This window comes from Vespa velutina, chromosome 1, assembly GCF_912470025.1.
Source record: "Vespa velutina chromosome 1, iVesVel2.1, whole genome shotgun sequence".
Classification (NCBI taxonomy): Eukaryota; Metazoa; Arthropoda; class Insecta; order Hymenoptera; family Vespidae; genus Vespa; species Vespa velutina.
The window spans coordinates 7,021,622-7,044,166 of NC_062188.1; the positions used below are offsets into that span (position 1 = coordinate 7,021,622).

The following is a 22,545-nucleotide window of genomic DNA, read 5'->3' on the forward strand; positions in this document are numbered from 1 at the left end:
ATTAAATCACGCATTTGTATCGTAACCAATTGTAATTATCTGTTGCGTCCTACGATTGATTATATTTATTTGACTCATATTATGAATTGAGAAAAATTATCTAAGCTAGTCTACTTTGTATAATTTATAATACAAGTTTAAAATTCGATTACTTTTATTTAATCGTTTTTACTACTTCTTCATGTTATTTTTTTATTATGTTATATTTCAGTTAATGATGTGGTATATTTTTTAATATCGTAAAGAAACTTTTTTTATGAAGAATACTCTTTTCTTTTTTAAGACAGTCTTTAATACAGCAATGTAATTTTTATTATTTTTCCTTTTAAATATATTTTGTGTTTATTATAAATCATTATATCAAGATATTCGAAAAGGAAATTTTATTGAAGAAGAATATTTAAAAAAAAAAAAATTAATAATAAATAAAACAAGATGTACGTAAGAGTACGTCACGTCGATAGATCAATTGGGCGCCACTTTCGGAAGAGAGAATCGCGCTACACCCGTGATGCTATGTGATCAATATCAGTGTTGCGTCTCAGCCTTTGGACCAACGTAAGGCAGACGGATCTGAAAATAGAGAAAAGAAAAGCGACATGAAAGCCGTAACGCATACTTGTACGTCAGGAAGCGGTAAGTGTGAGCATATTATCAAATAAACGTTATTGAATAAATGTGTTCCTATTTTTTGTTTTTCCTTAATAAAATACATATTACAATTTCTTTAAACATTTAATATTGTTTTATTGTACATACATATATTTTTTTTTGTGATATATTACATGTCCTTGTACTGTATATGCATATTTCGCATTTTTAGTAAATTATAATTTTTCTTAAGAATTAATTATATGTGTACGATATATATATATATATATGTGATTTTAAATAGAATATTATGAAAACAATTACAAATCAAATATATTGTAAAATTTACAAATAATTTCTTTTATGGATTATCGTCATGAGGAAGATAGAAAATTTATTTAAAATCGTTGTATTAAAATATCTTCTAATAACAAGTGTTTCATTTTGTTTATTGTTAGCGTACTTTCCCGATTTGTATCATAGTAGATAAAACTACTCACATTCTTGAAAAATATTTATTTTCTTATGTTTTGTTTTCTTTCTCTTTTTAATTTTTTATATTAAACAATCGAAAAGTTCTAATCTTTCGTATAATCGCACGTGTTTGCTGTCGATTTTGTATTCTATACTCGTTACAGTTTTAGATTTTCCGGAAGGTGAATCGATCGAAGACATCGCTGAGTCCGTAGACGAATTGCGAGAAAAATTAGCAAATATGAAGAGATTGATGGAAGAACGTAAGGGAACGACTCTGGGCGAGATCAGTGCACGTAAAAGGAAAGAAGCTTCGGACATAATAGATGGAAATTTTCTTTCTTGGATTTTTGGCTCTGCTCTCGTTGTTATATTAAGCGTTAGCTTTTACGCTTTTTATAATCTTTATCACGCGGTACTCAAGAAATTCCCTTCGCATCATACAGAGTTGTAAGAAAAGAGAAAAGAAAAAAAAGAAAAAAGAAAATAGAAAAAAACAAGAAAGTAAGAAAAAGGAGTGAAAAACGCGTCAAATGTCCTTTCAAATGGTAATTTTCTTCCGATTTTTTATTTTTCTTTGATTGTATTAATTACAATGATGTTACAATCGCGACTAACGATACGAGATTTCTTTTTTATGCTTTCAGAAGACACTATACGAAAGAGAAAATGAAATGGATAAATCAACCAGAAGAGATACCATATTTTGGTGTAATTATTATGTCCGTTTTACGATGTAATCGTAAGTGACTGACTCACTGATGACATCTCAAATAACAATGATTTAATTATCAATGTAAAAGTTAAAATAATCTTGAGGCAACATGTGATATTGTCGATGAAATTTTACATTATCAAAAAAAAAAAGAAAATAACAAAATATATATATATATATTATTTTGATCAAAACTATATATATTATAGTGCATGCACTACAATCCTATAATTTTTTTTTTCTTATTATTATTGTTATTATAGAAGTCAATTGAATGAATTATTTTAAGAATTATGCGTAAAATACTGACACATTAAAAGGAAAAGGAGGAAAAAGAAAAAATTATCGGCAAGATAACGAAAAAACAAGAAAGTGCCTTAATATGTCATACCGCATAATTTCTATCCTACGTACAAATATCTAATCACTATTATATAGTATCTAATATTATGCCAAATGTTTATTTGTTTAATTCGTTGTTAATGCATTCACATATTACACGATACAGCATAGATAATATTTATCGTTGAAATCGCTGAGTATTACGTGTTCGCCTCAAAATGAATTCGTATGAAACTTATTCAATTATCGTTTACTTAATTATTTCTTAAATATATAAATTATGATCTCAATAATTATATAAATAGCATTTCTTTCGCATTAAATATTTTATTGTAATCGAATTGTATGAGAATAATTATTTCAAATGTATATACAGAGTGAATAAGAAAATCTATAGTAAATAAAAGATTGTCTCAAGATTTAATAATTACTGATTATTATCAATATTATAAATTATTTGATTATATAAGAAATAACAGAGATTAAATTCAAAGATAAATAATATTTTATTTGGAAATATTTTCCTACATAGTCCGTAATCAAAAACCAACAGAAGTTTTGTAAAGAGAAAATCTGGATTTCTCACAGCCGGAAACTATATGAAAGAAAAAAAGATAATAATAATAATAGATTATTAAAAAGATGATAATAATAATAGAATATCAAAAAAATTTATATCAATGTACCGTATCCTGTTCCTTTGTTTTCCAGATCTTTGGTAAAATGGATAAGCATCTTTTCATATTCCTCTTGTTGCTATAACGACGATATCATAAGTGACATCTTATATTTTTTTTAACAGATAATTTTTTATTATTATGACATATTTATAAGCAATAATTCATTACAATATTAATGCCCATGGTAGCTTAATAGCTTATTTACAATACCTTTACAACCTCCTTCTTTAATTCTTCTCGTCGAAGAGACAAATTTGAAACCTGACTTTGTAAAGATTTCACCTAATAATAAGAACGATATTTATGTAAGATATTAATACGACATGTAAAAATATTCATATAGGACAAACCTCTTCTTCAGTTTTATGGACATCTAGTTTCAGATCGCTCATTAAAGATTTGTAACGACTTCGACAAGTCGAAGTTTTATTTTCTATATCGTTCAATGCCTTTTCTACACTTTTTATTTTATACTGCGATTGCTTTAGCTACATTTTATCCCATTTTATGAGAAATAAATCATTAGTGAAATATTTATAAAAAGAAAGTATACAATATTAAAAACTACGAATTGTTCTTATAGAATATATAATCAAATTATTTAAATCTAACCATACGCTCCTTCTCTGTAAGTTTTTCCGTAAGTGTTTGCAGTTTCATATCCATATTTTCTTGGTTCTAAGCGCATTGTATATTAATTGTCATTCATAAAGATTATTTGAAATAATTAAACGTTAATATAAAAAAAGATGTTATGTTTATTAAAAATGAAAATAATCTATAATAATAAATTACTTCATTGAACGTAGTAATCTTGATGTTTCTTTCTTCGTCTAAAATCTATAGTAAAATAATAAATAAAAAGATAATAAATAAATGTAATAATTAATATATATATATATATATATATATATATATATATATATAATGTGTAATATTTTTCACTACATCTTTTTACGATTTAAGATATACTAACACGTTTCTTTAATTTCTCCCTGTCGTCGTTATTCTGAAATAAAAGGATAATAATTCTTTTTTTTTAAATAATTTCAACAATATTAAATATTTTTATGTATGCTCTTGTATAGTCTTACTGAGATTATAATAAAAATAGCGATATACAATACAACAAACAGAAAAATCCATGATATCTTTGATATAAAGAATGCTAAAATAACCGTCCACATGGTTTTGTGAATTTAAATGTTAATATTCTAACCAAATCATATCGTTGTTGAGAGAATTTCACTGACGATATTAGCAGAATTACCAAATTCATTTAATAAATTATTCGTGATAGATGAAGATCAAAATAAAAGATTTATTTGAAAATCAAGAGAATCGATTCAAGTTCATTAATATTTTCCCGGGTTTATTCGAACAGTTGACATTGAATAACCATATGATCTATCGATCATTACTTTTTATCTAAAAGTAAGTTTCTTATGTATAAAATTATAATAATTTAAATCAAGATTAAATTGTGTATTTTATGTAATATAAAATATCATTTTTTCTTGATTTCGATAAGAAATTAAGTTTGTACTTGAAATTATTTCTTTCTTCCTCTGATTTTCTTCCTCTTCCAAAATAGATTTTCAATTTTAGATTTTAGTAGTATTGCTAAATTATTTCTTTACAAATATTCACGATTCTTTGAATAGTAGTACACACGTATTAATTTAATATTTCTAATTGACGAGGTGTTCTATATACGGCAAAACGTATAAAGAGCCTTTGAATAGTGTTTTAAAATTTATATATTTTTTTCGATTGAACAGTAAAATTAACGTTAAGGAAAAATAAAGTTGATGTTAAGTCAGCTTCACAAAATATGTATCCGCATATTGTTACTAAAAAAGAAAGATATAAGAAAGAATAAAAAATTTTACTCATACTTAACCAATAAAAATGAAGTTTGTGGATATAAAAAAATTATTTGCATTAGCAAGAATGCTAATAATTGTAGAAATTACTTAAATTACTCAAATGAAAATGTTACTTTGCCATCCCAATCACAGATTGTCATTGCAGGTGCAGGGACAGTTGCGAATTCTGTCGCTTATCACCTTATCCTTAATGGGTGGCACGATGTTCTTGTATTGGAACAAAACAGGTAATTTCAATAAGATCAATTATTTTATATTTTATAATTTAAAAGCAAAAAAAAAATCACTTTTGTCTTATACACTTATAGGATCGGTAGTGGGACATCGTATTTTGGATCTGGAACTCTTGGTTTATTCAAACCAATTTCTCACAGGAACTTGATATCTTACAGTATTAAATTATATCAGAAATTGCAAGAAATGGGATATGATATTGGATTGAAACAATGTGGGAGCATAAATTTAGCACAAACAAAAGATAGGATAATAGCTTTAAAAAGAAGGATGGCTTATAATGTTCCAACTGGTTTACATTGTGAGGTAAAAATTATGATATAAAATATTATAAAATTAATATAGATAAAAAAGAATTATTGTGAATAGATTTTAGATAAAGATCATCTGAAACAATTACATCCATATCTGCATGTAAATGATCTTGAAGGAGCCATTTGGGTACCAGAAGATGCAGTAGCAGATCCCAGTGCTATTTGTGAAATTTTAGCAAAATTAGCCAAACAAGGAGGAGCAAGATATATTGAAAATTGCCGCATAGAGCAAGTCTATACTAAAAATAAAGCTGTACAAAGTGTGCGAACTGATCAGGGCATGGTTATTTGTGAATATTTCATTAATTGTGCAGGAATGGTAAAGCTGATATTGATTCATTTAATTTTAACATTTCATTTGATATTTATTTTACAATATGGATCTGTATTTTAAATTAACAATATAGTGGGCTCGTGAATTAGGTTTAAGATGTAATCCACCTGTAAGAATACCGGCATATCCTGCAGAACATTTTTATGCAATTACACCTCCTCTATCATCAGAATTGAAAATAAATTTACCATGCGTTCGAGATTTCGACTCGTATTCGTATATAAGAGAATGGCAAGGTATACTTTATATAACATGATTGACATTAGTGAAGATTATATTATTATTATAATATATTGTAATTTGTATGAAATTAAGATTATAATTATTAATATGAAATTAAAGTTATTTTATATAAAACAGGTGGTCTATTGGTTGGTTGGTTTGAAGCTGAAGCTAAACCTGCATTTGAAAGTGGATTAGTTCCATCTAAAAACTGGACACAACACGTAAAGGATGATCCTATTCATTGGAAACCTCTTTGGGATAAAGTTATACATAGAATACCAATTTTGAAAAGTTTAAAGAAACCAGATGTATATAATTATCCAGATAATTTTACTCCAGATGGTAGATGGATTTTAGGTGAAAGTCCTGAAGTAAAAAACTACTTTGTTGCTGTGGGAATGAATGGAAATTCGCTACAAGGTAAACGGTATATCTAATCTTTGCATTTATAAATATTCTATCAACTTTCATAATTCATCTAATTTTGCAAGGAGCGGGAGGTATTGGAAAAGAAGTTGCCGAATGTTTAATAAATGGTGAATCTACCCAAGAACTCCTTCCATTTAATGTGCAAAGATTTTTAGATTTGCATAATAATAAACAGTATTTACAGCAAAGAATTAAAGAAGTAGTTGGACGAAATTATGCTATTCTCTATCCTCATCAAAGTGAATACAAATACGCCCGTAAATTGCGTTGTTCGCCATTGTATTCTGTTCTCGAGGACCATGGAGCTATATTTGGCGTTAAAATGGCATATGAACGACCACTTTATTTTGATTCAAATTATCGTCGTGAGTAAATATTATTTTATTTCTATTATTTCAATGTGTGTGTTAATTTGTTTTATTCAATTATACTATTTACATTGAAAGGAGGACAAAAGAAACCAGTTATGCCATTAGGAAGTTTTTATAAACCTAAATTTTTTGACTTCATGAAGGAAGAGTTTCAAGCATGTCGAGAAGGTGTAGGAATAATAGATATGAGTTCATTTTCTAAAATTGAAATTAAAGTAAGTACAGAAATAATTTATATGTAAAGATAAATTTCAATTTCATTGAAATGATTGTTTCAAATTTTAAATACTTACATTTTCATTGATATAGTCTAGTCGCTTGGAAGTAGTAAATTACCTTCAAAAATTATGTTCCAATAATGCAAATATACCAATTGGTGGCATAGTGCATACTGGTATGCAAAATGAAAAAGGTGGCTATGAGAATGATTGTATGCTAGTTCGTCAAGCAGAAAATAGTTATTTTATGGTTTCACCAACTTCACAACAAACACGTATTTATCAATGGATGTCCAGGTAATTAATAGTATTTGAAAGTGTTTTGTTGACTGTAGTATAATCTGCATAAGAATAGAGAATAATTCAAATAATACGATTTTATATAAATTATGTTTTATTATTATTATAAAAATAATTTACTTACTAGAGCATTTTTCTAATACATAGGCATTTACCACATGATCATTCTGTTGGTCTTAATGATGTAACTTCAAAATATACAGTTATTAACATGGTAGGACCTAAATCTACTGAATTACTTTCTGAACTTTCTAATTCAGACATTAATCTTTCCCCTTTCACATACAAGGTATTTATAGTTTATTGATAGAGGAGTAAGTACCAAGTTTATTGTAGAGATGTAAATATATAAATCTAAAAATTGTACTTCTTTTATACAGACAGTAAATGTAGCATATGCCTCAGATGTAATGGTTATGGCATTTACGCATACTGGTGAATCTGGATATTGTTTGTATATACCTTCTGAATATGCGCTGCACGTATACTCAACGTTAATGGAAATTGGTAAAGATTATGGTGTGCGCGATGTTGGTGTGCTCACACAACGCTTTATGAGAATAGAACGTTTTATTCCTTTTTGGGCAGAAGAGTTGACACCATTTGTTACACCCTATGAAGCAGGATGTGGATACAGTGTTAAACTGGATGTAAGTAAATACAGTTATTCATTGAATGTAATGTTATTAAATATGGCATTTAAAAGTTTGTTTCTTTTTTTTTTTACATTTTAAAGAAAGAATATTTCATTGGAAAATTTGCATTACAACGTCAGAAAGAACAAGGTGTCACTAAAAGATTAGTATTGTTTATGCTCAACGAACTTGATGCAAATAAAAATATATGGGCATGGGGTGGAGAACCTATTTATCGAAATGGTGAATTTGTTGGAACTATTACATCTGCAGGGTAAATATTTGTAATAAGTTTAAAGTTCAGAACATATATCCGCACAAGAAATATTTTTATATATTTTACTTATAATTATTTTATTAATAAGAAATTCATTTTTATAGATATGGCTTTGCTACAGAAAAACTTATATGTCTTGGTTTCATTGGTTTACCTGGAATGAATCTTCAAAACAGCACGAATATTGTTACAACAGATTTTATAATGGAACCTACATCCCATTATGAGATAGATATTGCTGGATGTAGGTTTTCTGCAAAACCTCATATTCATCCTTTACCAATTCCTGCCTTAAACAGTAAACTTAATAAAAAATATATTCCTACACCAGTTACATCCTATCAAAGCGATATATCACGATAGAAATACGGCGTTTTATCATTATATATTTCATATATAAACATATGAGAAAATATATTAAGATCTCATAAGTAAAACATGATTGTGGATAAAAAAAAAGAAAAAAGAAATTACATACTTTCACTTTCTTGATCTTATTTTTTATCCATAGTCTTTTTTTTAACTATTATAAAATTAACAGCTTATAGTATACAATTTGCACTATATTTTCAAGTATTTATTTTAGTAACATTTATTTACAAATATATAAATTGTGCAAATAATGGGACATATTCAAAAAGACATACCAAATTTTTGGTCTTCGAAGCAATAAAAATTCATAAATTCATATTACACGTCATTTCCTGTATATTATTCTGTACTACCTGTGACAAAACTTGTGAAATTATAAATTTACAAAAAATTGCAATTTTTCCAATTATATAAATTATTATATATTTGCAGTTTTTAAGATAATTTTATTCTTTAAAATGTATTTATATATTATTCAATATAATAATTAAAGCTCTATTTATTCTGCATAATTTTAATGCTGTAAGCATTCTTTTAAAACTGTTATTTAAATTATTATTTAAAATATTACTTAAAACAAAAGAATGACATATAATGATAAGAGTTTTTTTGCATATTAGTTTGGTACTATAATAATAGTTCGATATATAATTTTTATATAAAGCACAAATCTGTTTATTCTAAGAAAGATAGTTATAGTAATTATTGGATGTATCATTCATTCATAAATATTTACTTCTTCTTAAAAAAAAACCATAAGGTATTGAATGAAGTACATTCCGCTTCGATGTTATAATTACAAGTTATGAATCAATATTTGCAAACTGGTTTTGATAGATTTTTTCTCCTTTCTAACAATTGTGCATAAAAAATAAAATACTATATTTAGGAATTTCAAATTAATTGGTACAAGATATTGACATTAAATGTTGAAGCTATTACTCTGTAAAATCATCAATGTACAGATTAATAATTGGCAATATTTTTTTTTTTAGAAATTCGATTTAATTACGATGCCCATGCTTCTAATTCCTTTAAATCCTCATCTTCCTCTGGTTTAGCTTCTATAAAAAGTAAATAGTATTTAAATAGTAATATTATATAATATTGAAAGAATATATAAAATGCTGTTAGATATTTCACTTTTATTGTCATATGAATCATTACTTGTACGAGTTCTTGCAGGAGCAGTTGGAACAGCTGGAACAGTCGTAGCAGGTACTGCTGGCAATTCATCTGTAGATTCAATACCAAGTAATTCTTTATCAAGTTGTTCCTGTTCAAGTTCTTCTAATTCTTTTTCAAGTTCTTCCTCATCTATGTCTTGACCAAATGCTACAGGATTAGATATGGCATCAGAAATTTCTCGAGCAACATCTTGTTGTTCAGCAATATCGTCCATCATATCATGAACTTGGTCAACATCCCTATAATAAAATAAATATAGAGAATATTTTCAAGACACAACCCTGATATAATCACAATATAGCATTAACACAATCTTTCTAATCTGAATATTCTTGAATAAAGAAAAATTTCTAGTATTTTATAAAAGAAAAAAAAAACAAATTTCTTACATGTGTTGATGAGCAGCTTTTAATGAATCTGCTGCACCTTTCATAGTAGTAAGAACTGCTGTATTTGTATTAGCACTTTCTAGAGCTTCTCTTTGCATTTCAATCGTCGATAAAGTACCATCAATTTGTTGTAGTTGCTTTTCATAACGTTTTTTTCTTTTAAGAGCTTGGATAGCCGCTGTAGATAAAATATAAATACAAAACAAACGTCTCCTCATTAGTATATCGAATAATATACAGCTAATTCCAAATTAATTGTTAAATAATATCATATATATAATAATATTGTATATATGTATGAATATACACATATATTGTTTCAAATTATAGAAAATTGGAAGGTGTTTGAAATAATGAAAAATTGCGAAGGAACAAAACTTGACAGAAGTACTAAAAGATGTCATAATGACAGATGACTTTAACCATTAAAAGTTATTTTAATTTGATATTAATTTTAATTGCCAAAAGAAAAAAAAATAAAAACAAATTGAAGATTTATCTAAAGCAACAGACAAAATACCTCTCTTGTTCTTGGTTCCATTTTTTTTTGCAGTTTGAATTTCAAGTTCAATTTTACTTTCAAGAAAATCTTGCTTTTTTATCAACATATCCTCGGTTTCACGTAATTTTTGAATTGCCTCAGCCGTTGAAGGAGCAATTGGCTCCTTTTTACCACCAAATACTTTGGTAAAGAAACTCATTTTTACGTTTTATCGTCTAATTTTATTATCACGATAGGAGTGATTACACACGTAACCTTAAACAAAATATATACTTTAGAAAATATCAAAGAAGTATCACTGATCGTGTCTGTGCACCGCCATATTTTCTTAGGCATTTGACTTGCGTTATGAGTCATCACTAAGTAAATCCATGATTCCCACCTACTTTTAATTATTTTCCTATATTACGGAGTAATATTTTAAAAAATATACTAATAATATTTTATATATCTATGTACTATCAACAGATTATAGAGATAACTTTAATAGATACTATAAACAAAACTAAAAAATTCACAACTGTATAGTAACAAATCCATTTTCTCGATTGAACACATCCGTATTTATGGTATGTATATATATATACACACACAAATACATAAAATACACATACACATATACATAATAAGATTAGAGGAAATAATCGACTTTAATTTGCACGTAATTTAAATATTTCGTAATATATTATATTCTATATTTATTAACGCTTTATAGCATTGCTTATATTCATTATTCAAAAAATAGATTCTTTTCTAATTTTCAAAATATCTCCAATAAATCTTTATTCGCCTCATCTCGAAATTCGTATCATCTATATTCAAAAATTAAGTTAATATATTTGATTTAGTAAGCGTATTTTCTGGTACATTTAAAAATACTGTAATATTTTTTAATAAAAACGAAAAAGATTTAGAGAAATTTCGTTTGAAAGATATGTAGGGAATGAAAATATGGTATAACTGGCGACCCTAGTGTATTATATCTTTTAGATGTTAGAGATTTGTTTATCTGAAGTGATTCTATACATCTAACAGTATTTGTATGATATTGCAAAGTCATGTCACAAATTTGTAAATATATATAAAAACGTTTTTTATATATATTATATATATATATATATATATATATATATATATATATATATACACATAGAAAGTAAAACAGATATATAAATATATATAAAATATAAAACAATACGTAATCGTAGTTTTGATTCTAATTGTATCGTAATAAACGTTTGTAACAACACTAAATTATTTCATTAAATACATTTTTATGGATAATAACAGCGAGCTTCAAAATGATGTAAGTAATGTAGTTTTGACTACATATCTTTATATGTATACATTTTAAGTTTCGTTGTTTCATGTTACATTCGTTTTTGTCTTCATGAACTAGATTTAGCTTGATTGACGTTTCGTAAGACTATTTAAAAATAAATAAAATGTCTTCCGGGCGTACGTCTTACCGTCTTTCGCTGATTTTCGGAATTCTCTTCCTTAGATTAAAGTCTTTACGATGAGACTCTCGTGGCGCGACGCAGATAGGGTGAGATTTAAACAGTATCTAATATGTATTAAATATTAATTTTTTGGGTTTAAATGTAACTGATCATGTATGATAAAATAAAATAGTTTTCTAATATTAAATTAAACTTATTTTAGGTATTTTTCTATTGTGCTTATACAGGATTATATGTATTGTTTATTTAAATTTCATTTGTTTAATACTTAAATCTTTTAGATTCATTTTACCACATTTTTAGTCTTCTTTTCATATAAGAAATATATTATGAAGTCTTCTTCTATTCCTTGTTATATTATATAATATATAAAGTTCTTAAATTAACATAAAATATTTCTTTATAGGATTTCAGGAAACATTTACCAGGTGGTGAAACCACAGAACGTCAGTTAACAGAAACCTTGCATTCTGTGAAAACTGGTTTTAAACCATTGCCTGGTTTTGATCCAGAGCGGGATGATGTTGCATATTATTGTGCACAACAAGAAATCGATTGTGATGAAGTATATCCTGGAATATATATAGGAGATGGGTTAGTATCTACATTGGAATTATTGAACTTATAGTTTATATAGATTAGGACAGTTCAAATTGTGTCTAGCGGGTAATTAAGTTGGAAGAATAGTCACCTTGCAAGTGTAAGATCTCAGATTTTATTTTATAATTTAATAGAAAACCTGTGAGTTCTTTTTCCACTACTTACTCTAAAAATAATTTCTATCTTTTCACATTGTTATAACAATAGTACTAAATTAATAAATTATTTAATTCAACAGTGCCACAGCAAAAAATAAAAGTTATCTCGCGATGCTTGGTATAACACATTTACTTAATGCTGCAGAAGGGAAGAAATTTGGATTTGTAAATACTGATAAAAATTATTATACAAATACAACAATAAAATATCTTGGATTACCACTGGCTGATCATCCAACTGCTGACATAAGCAAGTATTTCTACACTGCAGCATCTTTTATCGATGAAGCTGTTTCTAGTAATGGTAAATTTTGATACATATGTACGTATTTATATATGTGTGGTTATATATGTTGAAATATTAAGTTTTATGATTTTTATTATCTTTATTGCATATATAATTACTGGAAAATGCTTTAAAGAAAATTTGTATAGTTTTTTTGCACAAAGATATGGTACACAAAATAGATCTTTTTATCTTTCATAAACGAAATTCAGTTTACTGATATATTTACATATATAGATCAAGTTGAATTCAGAACATTCCACACTTTTATTATTAAGAATATTACCACTAAAGGAATGGTAAGTTACAGAAGATATTAATATCTTATTAAAAAGACATTGTAAAAATAATGTATTTCATGTGTATCATCTAGAAACTATACAATTTTACAAAAAGTTTTTTTTATTAATTGCATTTATAAAAAAGATAATTAAAATCATTGGTTAATTATTATCTGTATATATTACTATTGTATTATCTGGAAATTGTTTTGTATTTATAATACAAGAAATCGATTATATATAAAAATGGAATAAATTTTCCAGATAATCCAATAATATTACTTTTTTAAATATCTGGTGTGTATGTTTGTGATTATGTGATACTTTTAATCATAATATCCGCATATATATTAGGTAAAGTTTTTGTACACTGTATGCTGGGAGTATCTCGCAGTGCAACATGCGTCTTAGCATACTTGATGATAAAGAAGAATATGTTGGCTGTTGATGCAATAAGAATAGTCCGAGAAAAACGCGATATTCATCCGAATTATGGATTTCGCAGTCAATTAGCTCAACTGGATAATCAACTGCGTCGACAACGTTTATAATAAAAAGAAAAAATTTTAATTGGTAAATATATCTGTAGTATAACATTATGCAGATTAAGTGTGTTTTCGGTGCGCGATTGCAATGTAATATTCTTCATATGTTTCTTGTTACACATTTTTCGTAATAAGATAATTTTTAAAAACGTACATATATCTTATAATAAATAAAAATGAATGATCCTGAATATGTGTCTAATGTTAATATGTGCTTCGAAAGTAAAAAATAATTATTGATTTTTTTTTTGTTTTTCAATATTATTATAAACATATATAATCATTATGATTTAGATGTCTTTTATAGTATAATGTTTATATAAAAGTCTCAAAATCAGAGACCTCAACTGTTATAGCCTAAAGATTAAAAGTTATGGCATAAAAATTAATATATTTCTTTAAATGATTTTGGCTATGAATAACCATTATAAATGATTGAAATTGTTTTGGATATTGATGACCATAATCGATGACGGAAATTGTTTTTGGTTATGCATAACTATTATAGACAACGAGAATTTTTTTTCGGTTACGAATAACCATTATCGCGAATTATTTTTTGATTGATCATTATTGCTTATGAGAATTATTTTTTGGTTACCGGCGACCATTAACGGTGACAAAAGTTCCGTTTTGGTTAGGAGTAATCAAAGACGGAACTTTTATTTAGTTAATTAATATAGATTGCAGGAGTTTTGTTTTGGTTTCGATCATTATCAAATTTTTTTTATTAATTTGATTAATAATTAGTATTCATAACGATGTACAATGAATTACAATGAATTATAGAATTTATATATTTTAATGAATAAAAACTCAGTTATAATTGTATATTTTATTAACTAATGAGTAAAATCAATATTAGGTTTCACAAATAATACTTCATGAAAATTATGCAGTGATAAATTGCACTGCTCATCATGCAACATCAGTTTTGGAGCTGAAAAAGTTTTTTCTATAGTAACTTGTTAAAGCAAGAATAGCTTGACAAATTATATCAAGTCTTGCTACATATGGCATTATATATTTCTTTTCATTTCAATATGTCATTATTTCAGTCTTTATGACACATTTTTCTTTGTTATTGTTTATTTTTAGAAGCTCTTTGGAATTTATATTTTCTGGCTCATTGACCGAAGACGATTCAATTGGACATCACCTCTCTTCTTATTTACATCTTGCGATGTTTATATATTCGACATATGAAAGGTAGATGCATATTGTATTATATTATCTACAATTCAGTTTCAGTAAGTTATTAAGATCACGATAGATTATTGCTTTGATGTGTTCAAGATTAAATTTAAATGACAATAAATTATTAGTGTAATAGATTATTAAATCATTATTAATTCATTAGCTTATTTTTAATATTTGTTTTAGCAATAAAGCAGTATTAAGTTATTATTAGTTCATTAGTTTATTTTTATTGCTATTAATTCACATTCAATTTCGTGTCCGTGTTAATATCATCGATAGAGAAATATCTTTGTACGCGAATTTTTTCATTTTGATAGTAACAAAAATGAGAGTATACGTGAAATATGTGAACTGAAATTTGAAGGATCGCGTGTTACGAATATAAAAAGGCGTATAATTACTCATTATTTAAAGATATGTAGAGAAGAAAGGGAGAAATTTGAGAGTTACATAGTAATAAAAATATTAGTGATAGAAGAAAACCATTTTCCGTTAAATTACGTCAAAAACAGATAATTCAAAGTATAATTGAGTAATATATAATGATGGCGATGAAAGAACTTCATGAAAGACATATAGCCGATAATTTAAAAGAAGAGTTCGAAAATGTTTTGAATGAATTTGATATTTAAAAAATTCCGCCCTTTATCTGTAGTAATAACTGAATATACTGAAAGCTGTCGAATTATTTTTTAGTGAAAATTTTATTGAAATATTTATTTAATGAATATAATATATTTTCAACAAAATTCTATGAAAATTTTATTGAAGTTAAAGATGAGAATTTTTTAAATATAGGAAAATCATGAACAATATATAAAGAAACATTAATAGAAAAATTGTGTTCATTAGAACATGATTCTATCAATAAAGTATACAGTACATCGCAACTTTCAATATAAGATTTTTTTTCCGAAAATAAAATTGATATTTTATATCGAGTTCGTAAAATTGTAAGAGTATTAAAAACTTTGAAATTTAGTCATATTAATGTAATTTCTTTTATTATTATACCCGGCATAACAGCTTATTAATAATATATTACTTTTTCAGATACTCATTGGATCATTTACGTTTAAAAAAACCGCTAATTCATGTTTTGACTCACTGGACTCAATATACGGTATGTTGCAGCGATTTATAAAGCACAAAGAGTTTTGAAACGAAAATTAAAAAAATGATAGTTTTATTGAAAGAGGAATGTATCAAGATCAAAAATATTGTAAAAGTACTAACTTACTTGAATGAAATCACATTGAAATTGCGGAAAGGTCAATTATTTTTAGGGAATTTTTATAAATTGTGGTTAAATCTTAAATTATAATTAAAAATCAAGAATTCGATTGCAATTGCAGTGATCTTTTATTATGTAGGAAAAAAAAACTGCTACTGTTAAAAAATGATGCAGTTTATGGTTTTTTTAAATCTACGGTTTAAACGTCTATTGCGATAGAGCAAAAGGCTAAGGTTAGGAAACATCGTCGATTAATACTTCGTCTTCTAAGTATTAATGATTGGAGCTTTTCCAAAGATACTCCTAACCAAAACGAAACTTTTGTCATCGATAATGGTCGCCGGTAACCAAAAAATAATTCTTGTAAGCAATAATGATTAGTGGTAACCAAAAAATAATTCACGATAATGGTCATTAGTAATAAAAAAAATTTTAGTCATTTATATTATTTATAACCACGCATTATATTATTCATAAAATACGCAAATTTTAATATTTTTTAATCATTTCATTTTTCGAAAAGTTTCTGCAAAATTTAATGCCAACTGACTTTCATTTAAATAAAAATTAATTTTTTCTTAACTTTTTTTTTTAATTTTTAAAAAAATTTTTGGTTTATGTTCAAGACATATGCATTCCTTAAAAAAGTAAATAACGTTTTATTAGAATACAATCTAAAACTGATTTCATATAAAAACATTATTATTATTTAAGATCTTGATTGTATAAAAATGGAGCATATTCATTAAAATTGAAATGCTCTTATTTCCAAATATAATAAATAAGTTCATGTAGTATTAATGTGATGTCTCTACAAGAATCTACAATATTAAAAAATTTCTTATAATGTTAAGAATTGACAGTATCGTTATTTTAAAAAAGATATGATGAAAACATTTAATTGAATATTATATAAATTAAATATTAACTCTTGAAATAATACTCTTATTATAGAGCAAATTGTATCAAAATATTATGAAATTTGAAGAGATTTTTCTTTTTAAAAATCATATTTAATTTATTACTCGTGGCCTTTTATTATGTGCTTCTAAACTGTGATTCGTTAAACTTATTTGAGCATCTACTTCTGCTGGTCCACTACGTTTTCTTGCTTTTGGTGATAACTGTTTTAAACATTCCATGTCATGAAATACTACTTGAGCTCCTCCGCCAGAAGTTGGTAAAATATCTCCCTTATAAAGTTTCGTCTCAAGTTCTCCATCCGTATCATGTTCTTGTGCTACAAGGCAATATCTAGACGCACCATCTGTAATTTCTTTTGGATCTGTAAGTCGATTAACACTTCGTCTCCTATGCATTAATGGTTGGAGGACTGTTCCAAGAGGAACAAGTGCTCCAGGTCTGTGATCGATCCATCTATCTGCACTTTGAGAACGTCTATATCTTGGATTTGATATTATTGCTTTGTCTTTCCGTGATCTTCCATCTGTACAAGGTACTAATCTTTTTGTAACATCTCCTACACGAACAGGTGTAACAGGTGGTACATCCTTGGATACAATTTTTCCTGAATTAATGTCATTTTCATCTACTAAAATTTGTTTCATCAGTCTCAATTTATCATCTTGTGCTTTCATTTGATTCTGAAGTTGTTCACGTTGTTGACGAAGTTTTACTTCTAGTTCTTTATTCATTTTATCAGTTTCTACCTGTATTTTGGTATTGTATTTTTGTTTGACCCTTTGTTTATCTATCAGACGTTGATTTAATGCCATGTCTCTGTCTTTTAACTCCTGTTGCATATTTTTTATTGTTTCGTTTGCATTGTTTAATTTGCACATCAAACTATCGATTTGCGCTTCTGTTTTTCCAAGATGACCTTCCAAAGCTAAAATCTTTTTTTTTTGTTGTGCATTCGAAGCTTTCAATGCAGCATTTTCTACTTTTAAACTAATATTTTCTTGTTCTGTTAATGAAAGCATTTTCCTGAATTCAATTTCTATAAAAATATAATTAAGTTGTGTTTTTTTTTGTTATATATAAAACAACATATAATTAAAATAAATGTCTTACGCTTTTGCTGTAAATCAGCCCGTAATATATTTCGTTTATTTATTCTTTGTTCTAAGAAGTGCATCAAATTTGTTATGATTTGATCATTGTGTGGATTATTCATTTCTAATTCAGGAAATGGTCCACCCAAGCTATAAAAAGAAATAAAATAAATAAAAGTAAAATAACTAAAATTAATTAATATTACATTGAATGAATTATGAGGTTTACCTGTACACTAAACCTATATCAATTTCTAAACCATTAGCTTCTACACGACCTTCTTTCTCCAATCTATTTCTTGCTTCTTTGAATATCTGTACAAAAAATTATTCCATTAAAATATCTATAAACTATTAGATATTATAATCGTAAATTTCGTTTATTATATACTTTATTAGCTTGTCTTCTTCCAGGTGTATAACCAAGATCAAGTTTTGTGACTGTAGATCTTGCTACTTGTACTTCTTGAGTTACCTCAGCGAATTTCATCACTTGCTACACAGATATAATGTAACCATGCAATTAAAATAAACGTATGTACATAGGCACATGTTACTACTATATAATTATTACTATATCACTATTATTACTACTATATAACGTACAATTGTTTCATCATAATCATCTGCTCTTGGATTAATACAAACAATCATCCTGACTTGTCCTTCACCATCAAAGTAATTCTTAAACAAATGTGTAAGTTTTGAATCTCTATATGGCACCATCTTGCTTGTTCCTTGTGTTTGATTTTCTCTTAAAATTTCCATGCATGATCGAAGAGTCATCAAGGAATTATTTATATTTCCTGTATATAAATTATATATAATTGGTTTTTTGTAAAGAAAGATATTTCAAGAGGAAATAAAAAATTTTAACAACTATATACCTGCTTCTCTCAATCGTTGCCCTGTATTCTTAGTACGATTTGTACGCTCGCTTCCAGCTAAGTCAACTAATGATAATTGACTTATACATATCACACGTTTGTCTTGTATAATTTGCTCGCCTTCGCAATCTAGAGGTGCCTATTTACTGATATATATTAGATTCACAAGTATAAAAAGTAATATATGTGTATGTATATATGTATACATATGTATATATTTGTGTAAAATATATATATAAAATAATACCTGTACAAGACGAATAGTAAATGCACTATGAGATCTACTTGATTCTGCATTAAGAGCTGTATGAGCAACACGTCTTTTTCTCTGACCACGATGAAATACTTCAAATGCTTCCTCAGAACTTTTTACTTCTACTTCTGTGACAGCATGGACGTACATGTTTTTATTACCATCTTCTCTAACAATTTTACTTTGTAATGTTCTAAATATTGCAACAAAATATTAATGGGTAATATACAATATTTCAATGTTGTGTCAAAAAAAAATTACATGACAATGACTTTATAAACATTGTACATACTTAGCTCTAACATCATCATCATCCAATAAATCATATACACAATTGTTATATATTTCAACATATGTAACAAATACAGCATATGCATTATCTTGATCAATAGTAAGAGTTTGGACTTCATTGCATCCACGAATTATAATAGGATTACTATCACTGTCACTATCTACTTTACGTCTAATGAAAAATAAATAATATTAGTATATCCTTAATTCCTACATGTATTATAATATTAACATAAATTGGAACTTGCCTATTTCATTTAACTTACAGTTTCCCAGATTTTCCATTTTTCTGAGACATAAGACCAGCATGCATTTCACTTTGTCGATCTAACATTGCATCTGCTTCACTTTGTAAATCAAAACCATTGAGTTTATCAGGTTTAAATATAAATTTTTTAGTCTGATAATTCATAATACTATTAAATATAACATCAAAACAACGGGGCATAATCCCATCTTGAGAAGAATCTCCTGTCATAGTATATGTTTTACCACTGCCAGTTACTCCATATGTAAACAATAAACCATTTCTTCCTTGTATAAGATTTTCAACCAAAGGTAAAGCTACTGTATCAAATATTTCCTTTTGTGTAGCATCTGGTGGAAATACACGAGTAAATGTGGTTTGTATTTCCTTATTACTAGTATTACGAAAGTTAACTGCAGATTCTGGTGGTGTGATTACTATTGTTGTATCAGATATAACTCTCATACATGATATATCATTAGGGAATTGCATGGGTTTTAAACGACAGTATACTTGTACAGGATCTTTACATAACATGTTAGTACCTCTTATACGATTAATTGGTTTACGGGATAACCCTAACATTTTTCCACGTCTGAAAAATAATAAACATAAACAAAATAATTATAATGAAATATCTTTATCGTTTTTGCAACAGTATTTCAATAATAGAAAATAAATTTATAAAGACTACAATATGCAACATTTTAGCATAAATTTTGTTATGCAAAGAAAAATTATATACAATAACAAATTATTTTTAAAATATAATATATTATGAATGTATTGATAAACTTACGCAGATTTCATTGTGATTTAGATAAGATTAATGTTTTCAATTATTCTTGAAATATATCAAATAGTCTTAGATCTTCCTTTAGTTCCCGTTTTTATTCTCGTTTAAATTCACTGAACTATATTTAAAAAGATTAATATTTACAAAATTATACTTGATTTCATGAATAAAGATAGAATTATTTTTAAAATATCTTTAAAAGAATACACTGCATTTGTTATGAATTTATTACAATGAAGTCTGACATAATTTTCCAACTGTAAACTGTTTCAAACATTCAAATTGAAAAATAGGCAGTGTTTTCAATATCGATAACGGTTACATGTACATTTCCCCAAATATGTTATTTGGACAAAATATTTGTATTCCTTACATTGCGTATAATAAATAATTAATAAAACATATTAATATTATTTTTCTTATTAGAAAAGATTCTATTATTGACCATTAAATTAAGTAAATTGGTTTTCTTATTAATCAATGATTAATACTTGTTTATATTGAAAGAACAATCCAATGAAAAGTTATACGATGAAAACGCACTTGCCTATCGAAGTCCATGCTTTTAATTGGTTTGTGATAAAATTCAGAGAAAACTTATTTTGTAACGCAGCTGTTCATAAATTTGATTTATTTTACATATAAAAGAGTGCGTAAAAGTATTTTTAATGCTTATATACATTTTATTATCCAATAACCCCTATTTTATTTTTATTTTATGATGTGAAAAATGTAAAAAAATATTTGATACGTAGATACATTTTTTATTATATCGATCTATTATCTTGGATCTAGTATATTTCTTATTAAATATAATCGAAGGGAGTCATTAAGATTTCTTACTTGATATCTTAATTGACGCAACTTTTCCTCAATTTCTTTGGCATCAGGGTAATCATAGTTGTTATCTAAATATATTCTCAAGCTGTTAATTGCACAACTATTCAAATCAATTCCATCCAAATTACCTATTACCTTAATTGCATATTCAACTTTTTTTTTTAATTGCTTTTCCAATATTTAATAGAAAATTCATCTTCTGGCTCATAAACTGTTCATTCTATTTCAACATTAGAATTATCGCTGATTACTACTGAAAAAATTCATCTATGATCTAATACAATATATTCTTTATCTATTTATTATATGCAATATATTCTTTATTTGTTTTATTATTCTAACTTATTATTCTTTATTATTCTAACTGGATAATCTTCTCATTTTTTTTATATTTCTTTTAACAATTCACCAATTCGTTTATATTGTTACCATTTGTATATATGCTAACACTATTTTTTTATTTTCTTGTATGTCGATCTACCTCATTTTTAGCCATCTACGAATTATCCACTCTCAATTTCGACTCAAATCGCAGTCGAGTGTTTCTGAATCATTATAAAACTTTTGAAGTAATAAGTCAATGTTTAAGGCCCTCCTATTAATCATATCGAGGACGACGAAAGATCTGAATTGAGACAGGTAATTGGTTGTAATTAATTAGTAGAAGAGTATTTGAGTGGCCACTAGTCAATTTTTTTCTTCTTATAACAAAATTTATAGACATAAGAAATAGATTTCGCGGTATTATTTAAATATCGATCAAGGATTTAAAATCCATTGAGTCCAATAAAAACTAATTTAAACTTTTGTACGGGAGAACATAAATAAACTTTTTGATCAGATAAAATACGGAACGATTCTTTTCTATTTTTTGATTTTGCTGCATATTATCAATTTTTCTTATTTTCTTCCATTAAACCTTGTTCAATTTGATTTGATGATAAAGGAATAGTAATATAATAAATAGTCA

The 22,545-nt window shown here is 26.5% G+C and overlaps 6 protein-coding genes across 15 annotated transcripts; 3 read left to right on the top strand and 3 right to left on the bottom strand.

The window, feature by feature from the left end:
• The first annotated feature begins 464 nt into the window (after positions 1 to 464).
• Positions 465 to 2,032, top strand: LOC124957560. 2 transcript variants are annotated; one of them, XM_047514588.1, is made up of 3 exons: positions 465 to 636; positions 1,236 to 1,613; positions 1,713 to 2,032. In XM_047514588.1, exons 1-2 carry the CDS (start codon positions 600 to 602, stop codon positions 1,517 to 1,519), a joined length of 321 nt encoding a protein of 106 aa, XP_047370544.1. In that variant the 5' UTR covers positions 465 to 599; the 3' UTR covers positions 1,520 to 1,613; positions 1,713 to 2,032. The 2 variants fall into 2 exon arrangements, with proteins under 2 accessions (XP_047370544.1, XP_047370543.1); XM_047514587.1 differs by having other exon boundaries at positions 471 to 636; positions 1,230 to 1,613.
• Positions 2,033 to 2,567: 535 nt separating this feature from the next.
• On the bottom strand, positions 2,568 to 3,989 carry LOC124957551 (DNA repair protein RecN-like). Its single transcript, XM_047514569.1, has 8 exons — positions 3,937 to 3,989; positions 3,779 to 3,833; positions 3,598 to 3,642; positions 3,415 to 3,480; positions 3,153 to 3,290; positions 3,013 to 3,084; positions 2,809 to 2,878; positions 2,568 to 2,717 (listed from the first exon to the last, which is right to left on the bottom strand). Exons 1-8 carry the CDS (start codon positions 3,987 to 3,989, stop codon positions 2,662 to 2,664), a joined length of 555 nt encoding a protein of 184 aa, XP_047370525.1. The 3' UTR covers positions 2,568 to 2,661.
• A 397-nt stretch (positions 3,990 to 4,386) lies between these two features.
• On the top strand, positions 4,387 to 8,988 carry LOC124957561 (pyruvate dehydrogenase phosphatase regulatory subunit, mitochondrial-like). Its single transcript, XM_047514589.1, has 12 exons — positions 4,387 to 4,918; positions 5,000 to 5,231; positions 5,295 to 5,558; positions 5,647 to 5,809; positions 5,934 to 6,218; positions 6,290 to 6,592; positions 6,674 to 6,813; positions 6,908 to 7,113; positions 7,264 to 7,405; positions 7,497 to 7,766; positions 7,853 to 8,025; positions 8,133 to 8,988. Exons 1-12 carry the CDS (start codon positions 4,614 to 4,616, stop codon positions 8,389 to 8,391), a joined length of 2,742 nt encoding a protein of 913 aa, XP_047370545.1. The 5' UTR covers positions 4,387 to 4,613; the 3' UTR covers positions 8,392 to 8,988.
• Positions 8,989 to 9,048: 60 nt separating this feature from the next.
• Positions 9,049 to 11,967, bottom strand: LOC124957565 (charged multivesicular body protein 4b). Of its 4 annotated transcripts, none has more exons than XM_047514593.1 (5): positions 11,949 to 11,967; positions 10,498 to 10,734; positions 9,978 to 10,155; positions 9,544 to 9,827; positions 9,049 to 9,464 (listed from the first exon to the last, which is right to left on the bottom strand). In XM_047514593.1, exons 2-5 carry the CDS (start codon positions 10,676 to 10,678, stop codon positions 9,409 to 9,411), a joined length of 699 nt encoding a protein of 232 aa, XP_047370549.1. In that variant the 5' UTR covers positions 10,679 to 10,734; positions 11,949 to 11,967; the 3' UTR covers positions 9,049 to 9,408. The 4 variants fall into 4 exon arrangements, with proteins under 4 accessions (XP_047370549.1, XP_047370548.1, XP_047370547.1 ...); XM_047514592.1 differs by lacking the exon at positions 11,949 to 11,967 and adding an exon at positions 10,866 to 11,053; XM_047514591.1 differs by lacking the exon at positions 11,949 to 11,967 and having other exon boundaries at positions 10,498 to 10,842.
• Positions 10,849 to 18,810, top strand: LOC124957566 (dual specificity protein phosphatase 3). Of its 6 annotated transcripts, XR_007103665.1 has the most exons (8): positions 11,637 to 11,785; positions 11,984 to 12,028; positions 12,349 to 12,536; positions 12,781 to 13,004; positions 13,622 to 13,840; positions 14,911 to 15,021; positions 16,066 to 16,135; positions 18,676 to 18,810. XR_007103665.1 is itself a non-coding variant. In XM_047514596.1 (5 exons), the coding sequence occupies exons 1-5, from the start codon at positions 11,756 to 11,758 to the stop codon at positions 13,816 to 13,818; spliced, it is 684 nt and encodes a 227-aa protein (XP_047370552.1). In that variant the 5' UTR covers positions 11,637 to 11,755; the 3' UTR covers positions 13,819 to 14,003. The 6 variants fall into 6 exon arrangements, 1 of the variants encoding a protein (XP_047370552.1); XR_007103664.1 differs by lacking the exon at positions 18,676 to 18,810 and having other exon boundaries at positions 16,066 to 18,447; XR_007103666.1 differs by lacking the exon at positions 18,676 to 18,810 and having other exon boundaries at positions 11,647 to 11,785; positions 11,879 to 12,028; positions 16,066 to 18,447.
• On the bottom strand, positions 16,882 to 22,466 carry LOC124957562 (kinesin-like protein KIF23). The gene is made up of 10 exons (XM_047514590.1): positions 20,739 to 22,466; positions 19,959 to 20,534; positions 19,694 to 19,864; positions 19,396 to 19,594; positions 19,149 to 19,287; positions 18,868 to 19,067; positions 18,653 to 18,757; positions 18,491 to 18,576; positions 18,281 to 18,411; positions 16,882 to 18,206 (listed from the first exon to the last, which is right to left on the bottom strand). Exons 1-10 carry the CDS (start codon positions 20,747 to 20,749, stop codon positions 17,260 to 17,262), a joined length of 2,565 nt encoding a protein of 854 aa, XP_047370546.1. The 5' UTR covers positions 20,750 to 22,466; the 3' UTR covers positions 16,882 to 17,259.
• Between the last annotated feature and the right edge of the window lie 79 nt (positions 22,467 to 22,545).

Excerpts from the sequence above, each read along its gene's own strand:
- LOC124957561 (XM_047514589.1), top strand. The coding sequence starts at position 4,614 with ATGTTAAGTCAGCTTCACAAAATATGTATCCGCATATTGTTACTAAAA. Across the intron at positions 6,814-6,907 it reads TTTCTAAAATTGAAATTAAA|TCTAGTCGCTTGGAAGTAGT; the intron begins GTAAGTACAGAA and ends TCATTGATATAG. Across the intron at positions 7,767-7,852 it reads GATACAGTGTTAAACTGGAT|AAAGAATATTTCATTGGAAA; the intron begins GTAAGTAAATAC and ends TACATTTTAAAG.
- LOC124957566 (XM_047514596.1), top strand. The coding sequence starts at position 11,756 with ATGGATAATAACAGCGAGCTTCAAAATGAT. Across the intron at positions 12,537-12,780 it reads GGAATATATATAGGAGATGG|TGCCACAGCAAAAAATAAAA; the intron begins GTTAGTATCTAC and ends TTAATTCAACAG. Across the intron at positions 13,005-13,621 it reads TGAAGCTGTTTCTAGTAATG|GTAAAGTTTTTGTACACTGT; the intron begins GTAAATTTTGAT and ends CATATATATTAG.
- LOC124957551 (XM_047514569.1), bottom strand. The coding sequence starts at position 3,989 with ATGTGGACGGTTATTTTAGCATTCTTTATATCAAAGATATCATGGATT. Across the intron at positions 3,643-3,778 it reads GGGAGAAATTAAAGAAACGT|ATTTTAGACGAAGAAAGAAA; the intron begins GTTAGTATATCT and ends ATTTTACTATAG. Across the intron at positions 2,879-3,012 it reads TAAAGAAGGAGGTTGTAAAG|CAACAAGAGGAATATGAAAA; the intron begins GTATTGTAAATA and ends TCGTCGTTATAG.
- LOC124957565 (XM_047514593.1), bottom strand. The coding sequence starts at position 10,678 with ATGAGTTTCTTTACCAAAGTATTTGGTGGTAAAAAGGAGCCAATTGCT. Across the intron at positions 10,156-10,497 it reads TGGAACCAAGAACAAGAGAG|CGGCTATCCAAGCTCTTAAA; the intron begins GTATTTTGTCTG and ends TTTTATCTACAG. Across the intron at positions 9,465-9,543 it reads TGATTCATATGACAATAAAA|AAGCTAAACCAGAGGAAGAT; the intron begins GTGAAATATCTA and ends TACTTTTTATAG.
- LOC124957560 (XM_047514587.1), top strand. The coding sequence starts at position 600 with ATGAAAGCCGTAACGCATACTTGTACGTCAGGAAGCG. Across the intron at positions 637-1,229 it reads TACTTGTACGTCAGGAAGCG|TTTTAGATTTTCCGGAAGGT; the intron begins GTAAGTGTGAGC and ends TACTCGTTACAG.
- LOC124957562 (XM_047514590.1), bottom strand. Across the intron at positions 19,288-19,395 it reads TTACTATTCGTCTTGTACAG|GCACCTCTAGATTGCGAAGG; the intron begins GTATTATTTTAT and ends ATCAGTAAATAG. Across the intron at positions 18,412-18,490 it reads GATATAGGTTTAGTGTACAG|CTTGGGTGGACCATTTCCTG; the intron begins GTAAACCTCATA and ends TTCTTTTTATAG.